The following is a 22,208-nucleotide window of genomic DNA, read 5'->3' on the forward strand; positions in this document are numbered from 1 at the left end:
CGATTTGCAACTAAATCAAAGGAAGTGTGTTTTCTCTGAAACCAGCATCAAATATTTTGGTCATGTTATTGAATATAACAAAATCATGAAGTCACTAACCAAAGTTACCGCTTACCGGGCGAGTTGGCCGTGCGGATAGGGGCGCGCGGCTGTGAGCTTGCATCCGGGAGATAGTGGGTTCGAATTCCACTGTCGGCAGCCCTGAAGATGGTTTTCCGTGTTTTCCCATTTTCACACCCGGCAAATGCTGGGGCTGTACTTTAATTAATGCCACGGCCACTTCCTTCCAACTCCTAGGCCTTTCCTGTCCCATCGTCGCCATAAGACCTATCTGTGTCAGTGCGACGTAAAGCCACTAGCAAAAACAAAAGTTAACGCTATGCTTGAAATGCCACGTCCGGTCAATACAGACGATGTTCGAAGATTTCTTGGAATGAAATGAAATGGCGTATGGCTTTTAGTGCCGGGAGTGTCCGAGGACATGTTCGGCTCGCCAGGTGCAGGTCTTTCAATTTGACTCCCTTAGGCGACCTGCGCGTCATGATAAGGATGAAATGATGATGAAGACAAGACATACACCCAGCCCTCGTGCCATTAGAATTAACCAATTAAGGTTAAAATCCCCGACCCGACCGGGAATCGAAACCGGGACCCCTCTAACCGAAGGCCAGCACGCTAACCATTTAGCTATGGAGCCGGACATTTCTTGGAATGATAACGTATTACTCAAGATTCGTTCCACATAATTCAACTATGACCCACTCTTTAAGGCAGCTAATTCATGTGCATCAGCATTTGCCGGATTAAAGTAGGAGATTGCAAGTGATCGAGTGCTGACACCTCATAATGCAGATCTACCACTGGTTCTAGCTAGTGACGCCAGTCCAACAGGTATTGCTGGAGTGCTGTCACACATTGTTGATGATGATGATGATGTTGATAAGCCTTCAGCTGGTTCCTGAGGCTCTAGCAATTATGTTCGCTGTCAACCATTTTTGTATGTATCTATTTGGACGTAAGTTTAAGTTGATAACAGATAATAGCCCACTTACCAGAATTTCCGCCACAGTGCAAAATTACGAGCTATGATTTCTGATGGTTTGCTAAGGTATGCATAATTTCTTTCGGGGTTTGACTATGGAGTTGAGTATAAGAAAGTTTCAGAACATACCATCGTTGACTCGTTGTCAAGAATTTCAATCAATCAGTCACACATTTCAAAAGATACCGTGCTCGGTGGAGAAGTTCAAAAACTCTGTTATAACTATCGCTGAAATAGCAACACGGAATTAAATCCTGACAGTATTCAAATTATAACAGAAAATGACGAATTGTTATCATGCCATCTGAATCCATTGACAATGCATTCACACTAGACGATGGAATTTTATTCAAGGGCTAAAGGGTCGTCATTCCTTCAAAGCTCCAGTCATTAGCCCCCAAGGAATTACATAACGCACACATAGGGATTACGAAAATGAAATAATGGTTTTTTTTTTTTTTTTTTTTTTTTTTTTGCTAGTTGCTTTACGTCGCACTGACACAGATAGGTCTTATGGCAACGATGGGACAGGAAATAGCTAGGAGTTGGAAGGAAGCTGCCGTGGCCTTAATTAAGGTACAGCCCCAGCATTTGCCTGGTGTGAAAATGGGAAACCACGGAAAAACATTTTCAGCGCTGCCGACAGTGGGGTTCGAACCTACCATCTCCCGAATACTGGATACTGGCCGCACTTAAGCGACTGTAGCTATCGATCTCGGTCAGAATAAGTATAGGAGAGTGTTGTATCCTAATAGGATGCACACATGACAAACACAGCATTTATATAGGGGCTGTTTTATTCTTTGTTTTCATCTGTTGAGGTTGATTATTCAGATGTATCTCGTGATGATTTCAACACAATTACTTTTGCGAGCAATGTTTGCGTGCTTAATTATCTATTTAATTATTGTGTTGTCATAATAACTTCTTTTAATTTTAACACATTCAGTCAGTGGTTATTCTTCTTCTTCTTCTCAGTTGCGGCTGTGAGCTTGCATCCGAGAGATAGTGGGTTCGAATTCCACTGTCGCCAGCCCTGAAAATGGTTTTCCGTGGTTTCCCATTTTCACACCAGGCAAATGCTGGGGCTGTACCTTAATTAAGGCCACGGACGCTTCCTTCCCACTCCTAGCCCTTCTCTGTCCCATTGTCGCCATAAGACCTATCTGTGTCGGTGCGACGTAAAGCAACTAGGAAAAAAAAAAAAAATGTTTTCTGTATGCAGCTGGCGGGGGCAACTTTTGTTACTAATTTGATTAGGTATAGAACGATATCTTCAAAATCATCAGTCGGGTTAATTGTCGGTACTGAGGAGATGAGGTTAGTCCTCTGACTGTTAAACTTAAACAACAAATACTTACAATGTATTAATACTTACGATATATTTATTATAAAGGTCCCAACTATTCAGTACTTAAAATCGATCTTTAAAATTAATGATAGAACCCCTCAACCCTCCAGTCTAATACGTCATGTTGTCCTTTGTTTCGTAGGTTCGTACCTAACTCGAGGGCTATTGGGATATGTTCCGAGGTTACGGGAACCTCCTTCGAGGATGAATTCAATTAAATCAAGAAAGTTGGTGGGGTTAAGATAAATTGATTAAGACAAGGATAGGAAGGACTGGACGATAATATTGAAGAAATACTCACAAGAATACTTCATCATATTTTATTTTCAAAACGAGTATAATACAGTGAGAAACACGTCTTTCATATAGCTACACAATTACACACACATACAAACTTAACAAATATAAATAATTATTTCACTCATGTAACAAATATACGGCACAGAGATTTCCACTTTCCTGTCACAGAAAATGGAGTTAATATCACCCGTAGATATCGAATGTATACATAAAATTATTTTGTAAATAACCTCGCAGATCCCATACGATATGATATGACACAGATAGAAAATAATAGGTTGGCTAGAATCAGTTCCAATGTTCAGGTCAGCTTCGTCGTCTTCATTTACCAGCGGGTGGCAGGTACTCATTGGCAGGTTTCCTGGCTCCTCCATTTCCTCCAGCCGGGGCAGCGAATCCACCGCCACCACCACCGCCGCCGCCTCCACTGGGATAGGAGGCTTCACCTTGGTACTGGACGTCGGCTACATAGCCGCTAGCGTCGTCAGCTGTGTAAGTGACGGTCTGCCTCCGACCGTCAGGTAACTGCACGTAATATTTGCCATCAACTCTGGATCCGTCGCTCTTCTCCTCGTGGCCGAAATCGTTGCCGCTCGGCGCGTCCTTGACGTCGTATTTGAAACTGTATGGCCGAGGCTGAAACAGGAGGATCATTTACCTCAACACGTGACCAGCGTCATTGTAAAGTACAGTGAGCATTTTAGAGTGTTCATGTAAAGATGAGTGCAGGCGATCTTGCCGATAAAAGAAACAATTGTTTGTAATGGAGTGTTTCTTCGCATCCGCCGCACCCAGAGTCAATACTTTACCAGGTTCTCATAATACGCTTGTGCTAAATTGCGACATACCGCCTGGCTACCCTTTGTCTGTGTTCCGCAGCTGCAACTTGCAGTCTAAGATTGTCTATCAAATCAATCAGTACCCACAGACCTGCATTTACAGCTGTCGCCAAGGTGCCAGATACCTTATCAGTTGTTTGCCTAGTCCTTTCTTGAACGATTTCGAAGAAGTTGGAAATTGATCGAACATTCCCCTTGGTAAACTATTTCATTTCTTAATTTCTCCTTGTATAAAAGTATATTTGCCTTAATTCGACTCGTTCAGTTTCATTTCCTCATGTTATGATTTCTCCTACATTTAAAAACTCCATCAAGCCCATTCGTCCACGCCTTTCCTCCGCTCACTCTTAGGAACATAGCACTTAGTTCAGGTATTGGTCCCAAAATCCCAAGGCTACCCTGTCCAAAGTTTGGAAATTTTTCGCAATATTTTTGTTGAAACAGAAATAATCCTTTAAATCCTTACAGAAACTACCAAATACCGTCAAAAAGGTAGAAGTGATCTGTAACTTATTTTTACATCCTTGTTAATGTGGTTATCCCAGTGAAGCTCACTTTATTACCTAGGTGCTTAGAAATGAAATGAAATGTCGTATGGTTTTTAGTGCCGGGATATCCCAGGACGGGTTCGGCTTGCCAGGTACAGGTCTTTCTATTTGACACCCGTAGGCGACCTGCGCGTCGTGATGAGGATGAAATGATGATGAAGACAGCACATACACCCAGCCCCCGTGCCGTAGGAAATAACCAATTACGGTTAAAATCCCCGACCCAGCCGGGAATCGAACCCGGGACCCTCTGAACCGAAGGCCAGTACGCTGACCGTTCAGCCAACGAGTCGTACAGGTGCTTAGAGTGATCAATCAACACATGAATTAAAACTCTGAGAACTTTCCCACGTAAAGAAACTTACAACCTATCTTTTCATCTCGTTTATCAGCATAACATTTTCAGTGATTACCTCGCAACATTTTGGTAAAGATTGCTAAAAATCTGTTAGCTGGATGGGGATGGTTGCCCAGTTGTACTTCCTCGTAAAACAATAATCACCACCATCTGATAGCTGGAAAACTTAACCATTATTCAGAATGAATCGTATATTTACGTTTAATTATGTACCGATTTGATTCCTACAAACTGAGTTGAAATTCAGTATTTAAATATCTCCGATGTTGTGCAATATACTACAGTATGTCTACTTCCAGCTGAGATGGAAACGCATGAATATTAAGCTATAACATTAAACATGTGATCTGGAACTCTCTCATTCTTTTCCAAAGTCTACAAACACAAGTAAATACATTTTTTGTTAAATTTAGTTATTTTGCAATTATAAGTGAAGCCTATGTTAGAAACCGTTTCTTGTCGGGGAATTTTGGTAAAATGAAATGGCGTATGGCTTTTAGCGCCGGGAGTGTCCGAGGATATGTTCGGCTCGCACGGTGCAGGTCTTTTGATTTGGCACCCGTAGGTGACCTGCGCGTCGTGATGTGGATGAAATGATGATGAAGACGACACACAAACCTAGTCCCCGAGCCAGCGACATTAACCAATGATAGTTAACATTCCCAACCCTGCTGGGAATCGAACCCGGGACCCCTGTAACCAAAGAACAGCACGCTAACTATTTAGCCATGGAGCGGGGCATAACTTAGGTGTCGTTAATTAGTCCTCCATGAAGGAAATGTGTATGACTAGTATGAGTATAGGAACCCATGCTGCGATGAACTTGCGTATGTATGTGTTTGTGTCACGGAGCTACTGTAGGGAAACTTGTTTTCACACCGTCGAAATACAGTTCCACAGGACTGGTGAAGACACACTTTACGAGGCAGTCATGTTAACTCATCCTTTACTTCACACCTTTCACTCCTCACCTAGAACTGACTTTTGTTGGTGGGTTAGTGTTTGTGTTGCGGAATTTATTTCAAAGGAGAAAAGAATGACTCGTTCAGATGCTCTTCTATTGCATTTTTCCTGTCTTCATTTATAATTTACAAAGCTGAATTATTAATCCTTCGCTGGAAACACTCGAGAAAACTAGTGAGGAAGTCCCTAAAAGACTGAGTCAAATGATTGACGATCAACAATGACAGGAAGGCGGAGCACGTTAGACACATCATGAGAGGCAACTCTTCATTGAGTGGTAAATTGAAGGAAGTTCTGAGGGAAGACGCATGCATTCCTGGCTCAACAACGTGCACCGTTATTTCTGATAAACTTCTTCAGAGCTGCTGTTCTTTCGGCAGTTGTTATCAATTGAATCGCCAGCCTCTGAAGGGAGACAGCGTAGTAAAAATGAAATTGCGTTGTTATGATTCGAAGTATAATTAGAAACATCATACTATTTTAGACGAGATTCTAATGTACTTGAAGACTTTTTGATTGGTATCTGTGCAAAGGAGAAGAAGAAGAAGAATATTCGGCTGAGTAACGTCAACCCCTGGAGTTGTTACACAATATCTGACATTAAGGCTAAGAGTATCATTAACGTTTAGAAGACGGGCATGTCATGGGGAAGAAATTATGGGTGTATGAAGTTTTATTGCAATCTTGCATTATCACTTGGTTGGTTCGAACTTCAACATCGGAAGTCCTGAAGTAAATAATCCGTGGTTCTCCATTCCATGTACCTTCCTTAAGCCCACTGCCTCTTCCTGTATAGTTCTAACCGGTCGCTATCGCAACGTGACAGAAAATACGTGAGTTAAACAACAATCAAAACGTATGATCATTTCTTGGACTGAAAGTGGAAACAGATGAGCAAAACAAGCCGTCGATGAATGAGTGTCTACCAGCTTCCTCTTCTCACATCAATTTATTCCTGAAGGCTAAGGAGCTTCCTGAACACCTATGCAAGTAGAATCCCTTTCCAATGTATTTAACTAGCGACGTCGTATAATTTTTCAACATGACTACCGATACTCACTGGGCCACCTCCATCTCCACCGTTACCGCCGCCACCACCACCACCACCACGGCCACCACCACCATTGCCGGCTGCTCCGAGAACAGCTCCAACCCCAGGACCGCCTCCAGCTGGTCCTCGACCGTAACCTCCCTCGGCGTTGACGGAGTAGCAGGTCAGTGCAATGACCACAAGGCAAGTGGGCCACATCTGTAAAAACACAGAGATTAGCAAAGATATAATCAGTTAACATGGTCCAAATTAGGACAGATGGGAAACCGCGGTGGCAGTCGCCCATAAATACATTAAATAACACAATGAAAAGAATAATGCATACTGAATATCTTCACCCTCATAACTTGTGAAAGTGAATTGCAACAAGAGGACCCACCTGAATCTGGTATTACTTCAAATACGGCCTATTTCTTTCCCATTTAATCTCGCTTGGTCAAATCTTATTCTCTTAGAACCTATTCTTATCAGATTGGCTGTGGCTGAGGAGACTTTCATAATCCCTCCCTTGCTTTTGTCCACTAATGTTCGTCAACCTACCGTCTTTACAGTAAATACACTATTGTTTGAAACTGGTTATTCAATCGCTATAGCGCTAGTAGCGATGATACAAGCTGCCGCTCGGTACGTAGTGGAGGGCCTTGGAACTACACCAGCAGCAAACGGTACCTTGACTTGCACCACTGTATCTAGTGGGAGACCTTGGAACCACTTTATGAAAATTATGCAGGAAAATTAGCAATTCTGTAAATAATATTATTTTTACTCAGATTCTTGAGACTGTACGCTTTGAAATGAAGGATTACTCACTGAAATACGATCAGCCTTTTCTCACAATTTCCATTCCAGGGAAATAATAAATACCAATATCCGTCTAGGTACAAATTCAGTGTATTAAAAGGAAATAAGAAGACCACCTAATCGTTGCTATATTCACGGTATTAATTCCTAATTTAGTCACTCTTCACTTCCAAACACTTGATTATCTCAAACTCGGTGGAAAATAACACCAAGGAGTCTTATCAAGATTTATCATCCCCACCTCTCGGACGAATCACCATCAACAGCGTAATATTTTTTCACTCCATATGAATGCTACGGAGAGATTGATGCCGTGCGGTCAGGGGCGTGCGGCTGTAAGCTTAGATCCGGGAGATATTTGGTTCGAATCCCACTGTCAGCAGCCCTGAATATGGTCTTCCGTGGTTTTCCTTTTTCACACCCGGCAAATGCTGGGGCTGTTCCTTAATTAAGGCCACGGCCATTTCCTTCCAACTCCTAGCCCTTTTCTATCCCATCGACGCCATAAGACCTATCTGTGTCTGTGCGACGTAAAGCAACTAGCAAAAAAAAGAGGTTTGATAGTAATAATTTTTCTACCAACAAGAATCGAACCGGCTAAACACGGCGTCAGACCAGAAAGACGGCCACCATACGAGCACTCCAACACTGCTATTAAAATGTGAAGTGCTTACATTTTAAAATACATTTTAATACTAATGTTAAATTAGAGCCTGCGTGGCTCAGGCGGCAACGCGCCGGCTTCTCACCACTGGGTACCGTGGTTCAAATCTCGGCCAGTACATGTGAGCGTTGTGCTGGACAAAGCGGAGGCAGGACAGGTTTTTCTCCATGATCTCCGGTTTTCCCTGCTATCTTCCATTCTGGAAACACTTTTCAATATCAACTCATTTCATCTGTCAGTCATCAGTCATTCTCCAGAAAATGGGTGACAGGCTTCGGCAGCCAGTACAAGTCGTGTCCTTCCATTCTGACCCGGTCGAATGACCGGAAACAGGCTGTGGATTTTCATTTTCAGTATCAAATTATTGTATTTGCTCACAAGTCAAAACCATTCATCAACAATGCTAACAGTAAATTATTGTATTCCAGTACGTACTGAACATTTTGTTTATTAGTGGGCTTACATCTCATATTCAGTTTGCTTAATATTGTCGTATTGAGCTGTAATTAGTACGTGAAATATTTAGCAGATTCGACAAAATTAAGTCCAAGTGGGGAATGGATTTTCTCTTAATTACATTCTGTTCGTAAGAAAATTGAATTGAATTGAATTGAATTGAATGGATTTGAATTGAATTGAATTGAACTGAATTGAATTGAATTGAATTGAATTGAATTGTGAACTGCCATGTGAGAGAGATGAGACTAATTCATAATATGGTTCTCTTGTGTGTGTTCTCACCTTAGAGCAGGCCATGATGAGGAGGCTCCAGGGACTGATGTTGCAGCTTGGAGCACTTGAGTCTTATATACACCAGAGGGTGGTGGGGAGACTCCAGATGCGGGATGAAACCTCAGCGAAAGGAATGTCAAAGGTGAAAAGTGGAATCCCCTAAGATGGTCCCTTCACTCATCGCTTATCGAGCGTACGCAATAAGCTGCGAGATATTCACTACACGTATCATTACTACCAATATAATTTACTATTCTGCGGACCATCAGAAATGATGGTTTGGTTAATCTGTAAGGAATTCCAGATTATAATTGTATGTTTTTCTTGAACTTCCTGACATCTCATGAGGTACGGTACATACAGAGAGTAATGTTCACACATATATCTTTACCGTGACTATCAACCTAAATCCTTCACATAGACCTTGCTAAGGCGTGAAGGAGAGTCTCGCCGTTCTCAAGGCCGTGGTTCGAGGCACTGCAATCAACAGCTTGTTACGCGTACTATTCAACGTACATTTTGAGGGAATGAAAGAGATATGCAGAGAACTAGTTCCATTCAAACAAAATTTTGCTAGTGTTTTACCTCTTATTAATTTAATTTATTTCTGGAAGAACAGTACCTTGTAATTCTAATGGAAACCATGATTTCAGTATGCCGCCTCAAGCACCTACGTCCATATTAATAGTGTAAGAGCAATCATCCAATGGGTATAATACATCCACGGCAACTCCTGTTGTCGTAAGGGGCGGCTAAAAGGAGAATCAGTGGCTCTCAACTCGGTAGCGTGGACTGTCGACCACAATTCCCGTAACTGAGTCTGGTATTGTCTCCAACGACCCCAGAGGTATTTGATTCGTGACTCCTAAGAGAGCCTTTCATCTTCACGCCCTTCCTAGCCCTTTCCGTTCATTTGCTTATTACCTCACCCTTCGAAGTTTCGGACTACATTCATTTTCCGTCTGATTTATGTTAATAGAGGATGGTTACCGAGCATTTGTACTTCTATTGGTGGTGGTTATTGTTTTAAGAGGAACACTCTTCGTGGTCAGAAAAATAACAAGATTTCACCATGAAAGGTCGGATACGAGAGGTGAGAGTGAGGAGCCTGGCATAAGTAAATGGAACAAATGCCAGGACTCAGCAAAGGGCCATGTGGTCGCCAACTCACGCTCCCAAGCTAAGAACCCCTGGATTCCGTTTAAGTCGCGTCTTATGACAGGCAGGAAATACCGTGTGTGTTTTCTACTGCCCCCATCCACAGGAGGAGTTGTTCTTCCTCTTATAACAACAATCACCGCCACCTCACGAGTGTAAAAGTAAACGATTCTATTCAAAAATGGTTTTACTGCTTTGTCTTTCATAGACACTTCCCCACACGGCCTGTTTGTAAATTCGACCTAGCTGTACGTAATCAGTCACATGTGAATGTTTTACGGTGCTGTTTGCATGAACTGCCTGAAAACAGGAGATGTTACTTCAAACAAGCTTCCAACTAATTATCAGTTTGGAGTAAGAATGGAGAAATTCAAGAAACCGCGCGCTTACAGTGGAAACGTAATCGTGATCCAAGTGGCTGATCGAATTTTGGGAGAGTCGACCATCATTTATGGGCGTATTGGTGCAACAGAAAGAATACTATATTCTCTAGTTTCAGACAAGCTAGGATTTTTGGAGAGATTTCTAGTTTTGACATGAGTAATTGTTGAGACTCTCACCTTTTGTGAAGAAGGGATCTGAGGGCCGGTCGACTCAGCCTACGTGAGGACATTTTAGGAGCTATCTGACTGTGAGATGGCGGCCCCGGTCTAGAAAGCCAAGAATAACAATCAACGGGTTTCATCGCACTGACCATGCATAACCTCGTAGTGTGCAGGGATTTGGGCTAAGACAGCTGAGGCACCATGGGAGCAATTATTATTCTAAAGTTTCGAGTAAAGTTTCAGTAAGCCTATTCTACATGCAATGATTCAAAATAAATATTCTTCACGAAATATTTGCTCAATTTTTTCTACAAATTCGATCTGAATACGAGTTTTGAAGAAGGAGTGGCGTCAAATTTTTGTTTAAATGCCAATACTTCATTAAGCTATAATTAAATGCATATACAAAATAAAGTAAATCCTAGCCATAAAATTTACTAAATTTCTAAATCCTCTGCACAACTGGATTGGGAGACGTAACAGGGCTGACTATCGGATTATTTCACGAAAATACTTAGAAACCGAAGTGATTTGTAGCAGTCCTCTAAATGGATCTTCTTTGAACAGTAAATTAACATTTAGTGGCGAAGGTCCGACTTTGTGGCTGGCTCCTTGGCGTGCTGACTTTAGGTAGTGAGAGTCCCGGGTTCGATTCCATGCTGCATTGTGTATTTTAATCGCTTGTGATTCTTGTCACTCGGGAACGTGGTGTTTGTATTTGTCCCAACACTCTCCTCTTCATATTCAGACAACACACCACACTAGCAACCACCACATAAACACACAATAGTGATTACATCGCTTCATAGAGCTTCGGCATTTGGAAGGGCAGCCGGCCTTAAAACAGGGCCAAATCCACATGTGAGGTGCAGTTCTCATCCACGACCCCACAAGTGTGGGAAGAGCGGTAGAAGAAGAAGAAGAAGAAGAATGGTGATAATGAATATTAATTTAAGAGGAAATATAACTATGTAACCATTCTGTCTCAACAGTAATCTAAAGCAAAACTGAAGAAGTCCTAGCGTTCACAAAATGGAGGTATCGGTGAAAGGAAAGGATTGGCCTGTAATTAGCAGTGAAGTCGTACATAGGCTATCTTAACGGAAGAAGGAGGAATATAATCCGTCGATAAGTGATGATATAATGTAAGTAAAAGAAACACACCGTTAGACTGTACACATTGGATATTCCTGAACCACAAGTCTGATTCTATCATGCTGAAAAAGAAAACTTTCTTCAGTGAAGAGCGCACCGGAAGGGCTGAAGGAAAGCATCTACCACAATTAAGCTGTATAAATTCTAGATTTAACTTGAGACGTGATCAGCAAAAAATTGTGAACAATGGAGGAATCAGGTAGGGCCCTACAGGAAGCGGTGGAATAAGCAAAAGTTCCAGTTTCCAATTATTTTTACGGGGCTATCAGTTAAGCAATATCGAGTTGCCAGCTATTATAGATGTGTCCGTGGTTTCGGTTTCGCTGTATCAATTTCGTGTTGGATATATAAATTCCTACCGCCTTGACATCTAGATGGTGTTTCGTTCATTCATTATCTATGTACAGCCATTGTTAAATCATGTCTGGTCAGATTAATTTTATTTACATTCTTTTCAACTTTCATGTCCTTCAAATTTAAAACTTACTTCTCTCTTCACTTACCTCTCATCGTCTTCTTTGTATTGTCTTGATATTATTTTTCCTTTATATTCCTTCTCCTTTCAGCCTCGGTATTTCATTATTCTGATGACCTAGTTTTTGTCTAATACGAGAAAGCATTAGACATGGAGCTAAAATGGGAATATTCTTTTCTCTTCCTTCGGCAGTGTTAAGAATTTTCATTAATATTTTCCCGTTAAAATTATTCGCCATATCTTTGTTTATATCCTCGCTTAATAGGTCTAATACGTCGTACATAAATACATTCCAAAAACATTCCTATCTGTCTACCAAAATGGCGTCATTCTTCTATACGTAGCCTCTCTTTCGGAATATAACAGAACATAGAGAGCCATCTCGTGACGAACTTTTCATCAACAGAGCAACGGCCAATTACTGAATTGACTTCAAATCGTCTGGCATCATTACAAAAGTTATTGCTGTGGTCAGGGTTACCACACTGGACGACATCCATCAACTGGGCTTGACGAGACAGCGCTCAACAGTATTGTTTGGCGATAAAACTTAAGCGAAATTCGGAAATCAACAATTTTAACATGGATATGTTTCTGGGCTGGGGGTCTGTCTGGAACTACCGTAAACAAATTGGCATCGACCAAAAACTGATACCGTACACAGGCAACTAGTGTACGCCATACGTATGAAGGAAGGACGCCATCTTCATGGACAGAAAGGTGTGTTTCTGGACGAGGTTGATGCTGGACAAGAGAGGCTGTAAACGAAGAAATGGCGAATAATTTTAACGGGAAAATGTTAATTAAAATTCTAAACACTCTGAAAGGAAGACAATTATTTATTTCCATTTATCTCCCCTGTGGGAGGAGTGAAAGGATGGAATCATTATCTGCGCCTCTTGCCTGTTGTAAGAGGCTACTAAGAGGGGAAGAACCAAACTCACTCTCTCGTCTCCTACGCCCCGTGTAGCGGAGAAATTTACTATAGAGTATCATTTTTGTGCTACGAATAACATTAGGGCCTAAGCATGTTTTATTATTACTATTACTTATTTACATATTTATTTATTTATTTATTTATTTATTTATTTATTTATTTATTTATTTATTTATTTATTAACGAATCTGGCCCAAGGTGTTGATTGTGGCGCAGAATAATAATATTGTGTATTTTCATTCTCTTATTGGAAATTTATTGTTGCTTTCGGTTAGTTCGGAAGCCACACATATTATTGCTGTATGTAGCTCTTGAGTTCTTTATACAGGTGATTGCAATGCCGTCTTGGAATTTATTGGCCAGTTTGTAATGTCCTCGTCAATCCCCGATGGTGATGATGAAAATAATAATAATAATAATGAAACAGTAAACTCTCGATTATCCGGGCTAACCACCGTACAAATTCGGACGGATAACCGAATACGTGGATAATACGATTTTGTTCATTTTAATGCATAACGAAACTTATTGTAATACAGAACGTACAATACTGTTAAAAATGCAATAATGTCAAACAATTAACACATTCCACAACCACTTTTATCAATAAAGTAGGCCAATTTAAAAATTACACGTAAAACCCTTGAGGTATAAAACGTGAATTCTAAGAGTTTCTGTGTGCTATTTTGAATGTATTTTAACTGTCTGAACATCAATCCCATTATCATTTGCTAATTTCTTTACTGATTCTCCTTCCTCGAACATTTTATTTAATTGAAACTTTTGTTTTAAAGTCACGTTCTTTCGCTTCGTAGCCATGACTGCTATCACGGAACGCAGTACACTGTTTAGTGTTTGGTTCTGGATCAAAGCATGCAGCCAGGACACTTACACTCGATAGCGCCCTCGAATTTCAAGCGCGCAGTTCACACGTATTGAAAATGGCGTGTCAAAAATGAAGGAAATAATAATACAATAAACCTCGGTGGTGCACAGATAGCCCGCAAACCGGAAAATTCACACCCGGATAATCGGGAGTTTTCTGTAATAATAATAATAATAATAATAATAATAATAATAATAATAATAATAATAATAATAATAATAATAATAATAATATTCTTTTTGAAATTTCTGAATACTAACATTGCGTGTGTATGTGTGTGTGTGGAAGAGAGAGAATCGCACACTTGTATCAAAATCAGCATTAGAGAAAGGATCACTATCTTCAATCTTCGGCTATATTTAAAATATTGCATGGTGTTTCAAGACCTCAGATTGTGAATCCGTATAATTTTAACTATGGCATTTGGGAATGGCTAAATGGCGAAAATACAGCCAAAAATATCAGATTAACTGAGAAAAAGAACTGCGGGCAGCAAATAACTAGACAATTCTACTGACGAAAGGGATGTGTATATTAAAATGGATGAAGAGAAGGAGGATGTGATTGTAATTTTTTTTTTTTTTTTTTTTTGCATAAGCACTGAACGGGTAAAACCTGGTTAATATGCTGGTTTTATAAGATCTTGTAACATATTAGTGAAAATACATTTTTAAAAAGGTCTGGCATTTTTGTTCAGTGTTAAAATATTATTTTCTGTAGAAATGAGACTGGCGAATTATAGGCTATTGCGTGATGCATATTTTTGTGAGAAAACTGTAAATAAGTCTGGCAACACTGGTTGTGTTCGGCTGAGTTTCTCGACTGAGGACGTGGTGCAAAGTTTTGGTGAAACGTGAAGATTCACTACAGTTTGTATCCCCAAATTATTCTTTATTTAGCATGTGATGCGTATTTCAAAATGGCACATTTACGCCGATTAGAGCGAATGCAAGAAGGCCTAAAGGTAAATTTCTATTCAAAATATAGCTGGCTTCTTGAAATTTATCCAAAGATCACGATAAAGCATGCAGCGGTCTTTCTTTCAGGACATTTTGAATTGTTCGTGCCACGTCACTGCAGATTTGAGACCTCATGTCATCAAAATGATTGAGGTTAATGAAAATCAAATAATCTGTCATTTTATTCGATGCAATTTCGCTTTTTCCTCGCGGTTTTCTCTTTCCTGGCGTTGTAATCGAACATCTTTCTGTGATCGTAGATCACTGTGGAGAGAAGAACCAGTTCTTCCAGTCCCTGAGCAGATACGATTGTTTGCAACGTGTCGCAAAGAGGAAGGTTTCACCCTGGAAATTTTGCAGACACCACTCCTTTCAGAGGAATCGCATATTCTTTCAGGGGAAAATATGAAGTGTTACTATGGTATAAAACGTAAGTGCTTATAAGAGTGATTTAATTTGCTGTCATAGTTCGCTGTGAATTGCGTAAAACTTCCGGTGAATCACATTCGAGTTACAATCATTTAAATCCTGTTGGTAGAAAAGTTATTCTGAGATCAGAGTATGGAATAAAACTTCAACCAAACTGAATTTAATATTTTAGTTGTATAAAATTTAGTCCAATATTATTTCGCCTTGATCGAAGCTCAGATTTTACTGGCGAATTTCCTCGTGTTAACCTCTCCGCCGTTTCTTGATGGATACAGTATTTTTTGATCTGTCTCTTGGCACAGGCCACGGCAAAGTGCAGCTTCCACTTAAGCCCCAGTCTCATACTCGGCTGCGACAGTATGGAAGCTGCTGGGGCATGGGCGAAATTCAGAGCACTATTGTGTCTGATTGTTGCTCATAGGGTCAGTCGTTCTGCAATAGCACTTTCTGGCTCAGTGTTAATAACTGAAGAAAATGGAAATTGCAACACCCAGAAGGAGTGGTGCTACATTGCTACAATTGAACATGCAGGACGAGTGTTCGGTTGTGATTCGATGATTACACTTTCAGATCCCTCTGACTGTAAGTTTTGACAACAATCAATACAGGATGTGCCCACCACGAGCTGCAATTCATTGGTGAATTCGTCGAGGCATGGAGTCAATAAGGCCCTGGATCGCTTCCTGAAGAATTGTGGCCCATGCTTGCTGCACTGCACGGGTCAGTTGTTACAGAGTTGTAGGTAGCTGAGGACGGTTGGCCAGTTGTCGACCCATCGTGTCCCACACATGCTCAATAGGACTGAGGTCCGGGGATCTGGTGGGCCATTCTAAGATTGTGATGTCGTGGAGAGCTTCTCTGGAGATGCGTGCAGTGTGAACCCGGGCATTGTCCTGCTGAAACATCGCATTAGCAATGTTCGCCATCATAGGGGCAACCACTGGATTGAGTACCCTATCAACGTACTGTCGAACAGTCATAGTGCCCTCAACAAGCACTAATTGTGATTTCATATTAAAGCCAATAGCTCCCCAGACCATAATGCTTGGTGTTGGCCCTGTGTGCCTCTCCCCGGTACGTCGGCGCACACGATTCCGGCGATCACTGCAGGCAAGACAGCAGCGCGATTCATCACTAAAGACGACCCTATGCCATTCGTCGACCCACGTCGATCTTTCTCGACACCAGGCCAGCCTTACACGTCGCTGTTGTGGTGTTAATGGAACACCTTGTGCAGGGACACGGGCTCGTAAGCCAGCTGCACGCAGGCGATTACCAACTGTTTGTTGTGTAACGTGGGGTGCCACAGCTGCTCGAATTTGCGCTGCTGTTGCATGGGGTTCCATCCGGGCCATCCGAATGATGCGGCGATCCTCTCTCACAGTTGTCTGTCGCGCTGGGCCTGTGCCAGGTCTACGAGTGTGGGTACCTTCATTTGACCACTGTTGCCACACACGTTGTACCGTAGATGCCTGTCGGCCAACACGTCCAGTGACAGTCCTTAGCGATAATCCAGCCTCACACAGCCCAATTATCCGAGCCCTCTTAAACGGCGACAGTTGTTGATAGTGTGCTCTTCCCTGTCGACGAGGCATGTTTAACGGGGAACACTTCACTGCACAGACTGCAAGTCAACTACGCTACACCAGAGTCCGTATACTGGAGTTGATTCCTCCGCGACCAATCACGTGGGGAGACCTGTAGCAACAATCCAATGAGTCTGAAACTTTGATCGTTTACATACCTACATGGCATCGTTCCATATCTTGAAAATCAACACGAACGACCAATGCCTTCATCGTGTTGCAATTTCCATTTCCTTAAGTGTATGATTAAAACAACTATAAATAGAACCGTACATTCGTTTTGAAGGGAAATAGCAGTTTTGAGACCTCACGTCATCAAGATTATTGAGGCTAATGAAAATCAAATAATCTGTCATTTGATTCTATGTAATTCCGCTTTTTCCTCACGGTTTCCTCTTTCCTGGCCTTGTAATCGAACATCTTTCTGTGATCATAGGTCAGGACATTTTGTAAGATTCGAATTATACAATGAGAATAAAGAAAGTGGCTACTGTAATTCCATTTCTGAATTTTGATCAGAAGTGAACCACAGTTACCAATTTTCATGCAGTTGACCCTTAATATTCGGTTCCTGATTCTTAATGGGTAAGCTGAGATAAAAAGAAAGGGGCAGTTTCTTCTTCAGTGCAACATCATTCTTGTGAGCTTTGCCAGAGTATGAGTAGGTGGATACGTCTTCATCATCGAAAAGTATTAAGTTCAGTAACCTCGCGTATTTGCAACTTATCATTGCATAGTATCTTATTCCCTCTGATGGCTGCAGTGAATTGTTAATATCTGCGTTGTAACTGCTATTGCATAAGAATTAATTATACTCTTGTAATAGAATTATCCTGATTATTCATGGATTCGAACAATAATATGTTAATTATACGGTTACTGTAGGTGAGAAATACGAATGTTGTAACGGCTTAAAGTGTGAGGAAGTTCACGCGCAATTCTCCGCTATATAGGGTGAGGTAATACCACATGGAGGTGCAGCTATCGAGATCTTTAATAATAATAAAAATGTTATAGACTTTAAGTCACACATTTTTGGAGACGTGGATCTGTTTTGGGTGATTTCCGACAAAAGAGTAGATAGAAGACGAGCTGCTCGACTAAGTGGTATGTTCTGAGCTGTCATTTAAAAGACGACGTGGAATGACATAGAAGACGAATAATCTTCAATGGAGTTATTAAAAGTAGGAAAGCTCTAGTATAAGAATAATTTGAGCAATATACGTTTATAGGAATTTTAAAAGTACAGTAGTAGTCTGGTGACGATGATCGTTACAGCGTCAAGTCTTAGATAGTTTGAGGCCGTGGTCAGCCTGCTCGAGTTCCGTTGGTCGAAAATATTTTCACCATCAGAATGTTGGCCGACAGGATTGGACAGGTGGAGGTATACAATTTCTAATCACTAGTTCGGGTGCCAAAAGGCTGGATTCAATTTCAAACCTCTCCACAGGGCATATGAAGTTGTTGATGGTGATTCGTCCGGCGGACTATAGGAATAGGCTATGTGCTTTCATCCTCTCCATTCCTACTGTCATATATCACGTCATTAATTTCATCCTTTTAACTGCTCTGATGAGGTTGACGTCAGGAAGGGTATCTGGTAGTTACAAAGATCATCTCACTACATGCCTTATCCCGTAGCTCTACGGGTTAAGGGTTGGACATATATTCGTTTATAGGAAATGGAATTATTGACTGGAATAATTTACCAAGCGAGGTCTTCGAAACATCTCCAACTACTATGAAATAATGTCAGAAAGGATTTGGTAAACAAATGATAGGGGGTCCGCCACCTGGGCGACAGTCCTAAACGCAGATCACGTCTTACTTATTGGTAAATCTATCGACACTTAGCTAGCTCATTTGAACACCTTAAAATACTATTCGGCCTGCGATCATAAGGTTAACGCACTGATCCGCCCAACCCTGCTCTTAAGGATTTAACAGCTCTCTAATCTTAAAACTCAAATGTGCCCTTCCAAATCTATATACATTTTCATTTTTCATACAAGTCTGGAAATACACTTCGTACATGAACATAAGCTCAATGTTAATAGGTGATCAATCTGAGACAGAAGCAAATATCCAGAACAAATTGAGGCACATATGTTCCGTATTTTCTTAATAAGTACATAGAGTAAGCAAGAGGCAAACCAAGAAAAAAATTAATTTCAAAGGCAGTTGAAGAAGAAGAAACCTGACCCCTGAATCTGAAAGTCGTCAGCCCGAAAACTGTTAAAGTACTGAAACAGAAGCCCCGGTGGTTATAGGAAAACCGATGATGTCTTCAACATATGGCGTAGGCCTCCCGGGCGAGATAAGCAGTCAGGTAGTTTACCATTTCTTTCCTTACTAAGCTAGAAAATGCTACTGTAACATGAGCGGCAGTATAAAAATAACTTCTCACTAGCAAATGTGCCCTGCTCCGCTACGGTATTCTACACACACACACACACACACACACACACACACACAAAATCAATCACTGCTGATCTGCATTTAGGGCAGTCGCCCATGAGGCAGATTACTTATCTGTTGTTTTCCTAGCCTTTTCTTAAATGATCGCAAAAATGAAAATTTATTGAACATTTCAATTGGTAAGTTATTCCAATTCCTAAATCCCCTTCCTATAAACGAATATTTTCCCCAATTTGTCCTCTTGAATTCCAGAATTATCTTCATATTGTGATCTTTTCTAATTTTAAAGACATCACTCAAATATATTCGTCTATAGATGTCATTCCACTGACAGCTCGGAACATACCACTTAATCGAGCAGCTCGTTTCCTTTCTCCCAAGTCTTCCCAGCCCAAACTTCGCAACATTTTTGTAAAGCTACTCATTTGTCGGAAATAGCCCAGAACAAATCGAGCTGCTTTTCTTTGGATTTTTTCAGTTCTTGAATCAAGTAATCCTGGTGAGGGTCCCATACACTGGAACCATACTCTAGTTGGGGTCTTACCAAAGACTTGTATGCCCTCTCCTTTACATCCTTATTACAACCCCTAAATACCCTCATAATCATGTGTACAGAACTGTACCCTTCAATAACAATCATATTTATATGATGACCCCACTGAAGATCTTTCCTTATATTAACACCTAGGTACTTACAATGATACCCAACAGGAACTTTCATCCCATCAACACAGTAATTAAAACTGAGAGGACTTTTCCTATTTGTGAAACTCACGACCTGACTTTTAACCCCGTTTATCATCATTCCATAGCCTAATATCCACCTCACAACATTATTGAGGTCATTTAGCATTACTCACAATCTTGTAACTTATTCATTACTCTGTACAGAATAACATCATCTGCCAACAGCCTTATCTCTGCTTCCACTTCTTTACACATATCATTGACATAAATAAGAAACATAAAAGTCCAAAGTACTGTCTTGAGGAATTTCCTTCTTAATTATTACAGGGTCAGATAAAGCTTCGCCTACTCTAATTCTCTGAGTTCTATTTTCTAGAAACATTGCCCTTCATTCAGTCACACTTTTTCTAGTCCAGTTGCACTCATTTTTGCCAATAGCCTCCCATGATCTACCCTATCAAATGCCTTAGATAGGTCAATCGCAATACGGTCCGTTTGACCTCCTGAATCCAGGATATCTGGTATATCTTGCTGGAATCCTACAAGCTGAGCTTCAGCTTCAGTGAAACCCTAACTGCCTTCTGTCAAACCAGTTATTAATTACGCGAACATGTCTAATATAATTAGAAAGAATGCTTTCCCAAAGCTTACTTGTAATGCATGACAAACTGACTGGCCTGTCATTTTCAGCTTTATATCTATCACCCTTCCGTTTGTACACAGGGGCTACTATAGCAACTCTCCATTCATTTGGTATAGCTCCTTCATGCAAACAATAATCAAATAGGTACTTAGGATATGGTACTATATCCCAACCCATTGCCTTTAGTATATCCCCAGAAATCTTATCAATTCCAGCTGCTTTTCTAGTTTTCAACTTTTTTACCTTATTGTAAATGTCATTGTTATCACGGGTAAATTGTAATACTTCATCTCCTCTGTATGGACATTATCCTTGTAAACAACAATCTTCACATACTGCTGATTGAATACTTCTGCCTTTTGAAGATCCTCGCATACACACTCCCCTGGTTCATTAATGATTCCAGGAATGTCCTTCTTGGAACCTGTTTCTGCCTTATAGTAACTATACATACCCTTCCATTATTCACTAAAATGTTTATGACCACCAATTATCCTGCCATCATGTTATCCTTAGCTGACTTCTTTGTTACATTCAATTTCCTAGTAAGTTCACTCAATTTCTCCTTACTTCCACAGCCATTTCTAACTCTATTTCTTTCCAACCTGCACCTCCTTCTTAGACTTTTTACTTCTCTGTTATAATATAGTGGATCTTTACCATTCCTTACCACCTTTAACCTATTTTCACATTCCTCAACAATTGCTTTAAACCCATCCCAGAGTCTGTTTACATTTTTATTTACCGTTTTCCACCGATCATATTTCATTTTTAAAAACTCCCTTATGCCTGTTTTATCAGCCATATGGTACTGCGTAATAGTCCTAATTTTAATACCTTCCTTTCTTTGACATTTATTTTTAACTACGACAAAAACAGCTTCGTGATCACCAATACCATCTATTACTTTGGTTTATCTATAGAGCTCATCTGGTTTTTACCAGCACCACATCCAAAGTATTCTTCCCTCTAGTTGGTTCCTTCACTTTCTGAGTCAGCTGCTCTTCTCATATTAAGTTACTTGCCATTTGTTGTTCATGCCTTATGTCGTTCGCATTACCTTTCCAATTGACATTTGGTAAATTGAGGTCACCTGCTACTACGACATTCCTTCCCATATCGTTAACAACATAGACGATTATCTTATCAAATAATTCGGAATCAATGTCAGTGCTACCCTTTCCTGGTCTGTACACTCCAAAGACATTAAGTTGTCAATTATCTTTAGAGATGAGCCTTACACCTAGAATTTAATGTTTTTTATCCTTAACGTTTTCGTAGCCTACAAATTCTTCTTTCACCAGAATGAATAGACCTCCCCCTCCCCCGCTCCCTCCAATCCTATCCTATCTCTACGATACGCAGTCCAGTTCCGTGAGAAAATTCGGATTCAAAGGCTCAACGCCATTAAAAATTGAAGCTGAAAGCAGAGTTCAGTGCAATTTGTAGTGAATGTTATAACTTACGCTCGTTCGCAAAGCAATGTAATTGAGCTCTTTTGTTGACAAAGAAAATACAAACCACCATATATTAACTAGACAAGAATATCTATAATATTGTGCTGCTCACTTTCGGTCGAAGATTTTTTAAAAATTTGATTTACGTTTCACAGACATAAACAGGTCTTACGGCGACGATGGGATAGAAGAAGGCTAGGAGTGGGAAGGAAGCAACCGTGGCC

General features: G+C 40.7%; 1 protein-coding gene across 1 annotated transcript in view; it reads right to left on the bottom strand.

Moving 5' to 3' along the window:
* Nucleotides 1-3,014: 3,014 nt before the first annotated feature.
* Nucleotides 3,015-22,208, bottom strand: part of LOC137501537 (pro-resilin-like) — a 65,856-nt gene continuing 46,662 nt past the window's right edge. The window contains exons 2-3 of the mRNA XM_068228694.1: nucleotides 6,462-6,650; nucleotides 3,015-3,329 (exon numbers count right to left, since the gene is read on the bottom strand). Of these exons, the coding sequence (XP_068084795.1) occupies nucleotides 3,015-3,329; nucleotides 6,462-6,650 (504 nt within the window). The remainder of the gene's footprint in view (nucleotides 3,330-6,461; nucleotides 6,651-22,208) is intronic.

The sequence above is a fragment of the Anabrus simplex genome, chromosome 7 (assembly GCF_040414725.1).
Source record: "Anabrus simplex isolate iqAnaSimp1 chromosome 7, ASM4041472v1, whole genome shotgun sequence".
NCBI lineage: Eukaryota > Metazoa > Arthropoda > Insecta > Orthoptera > Tettigoniidae > Anabrus > Anabrus simplex.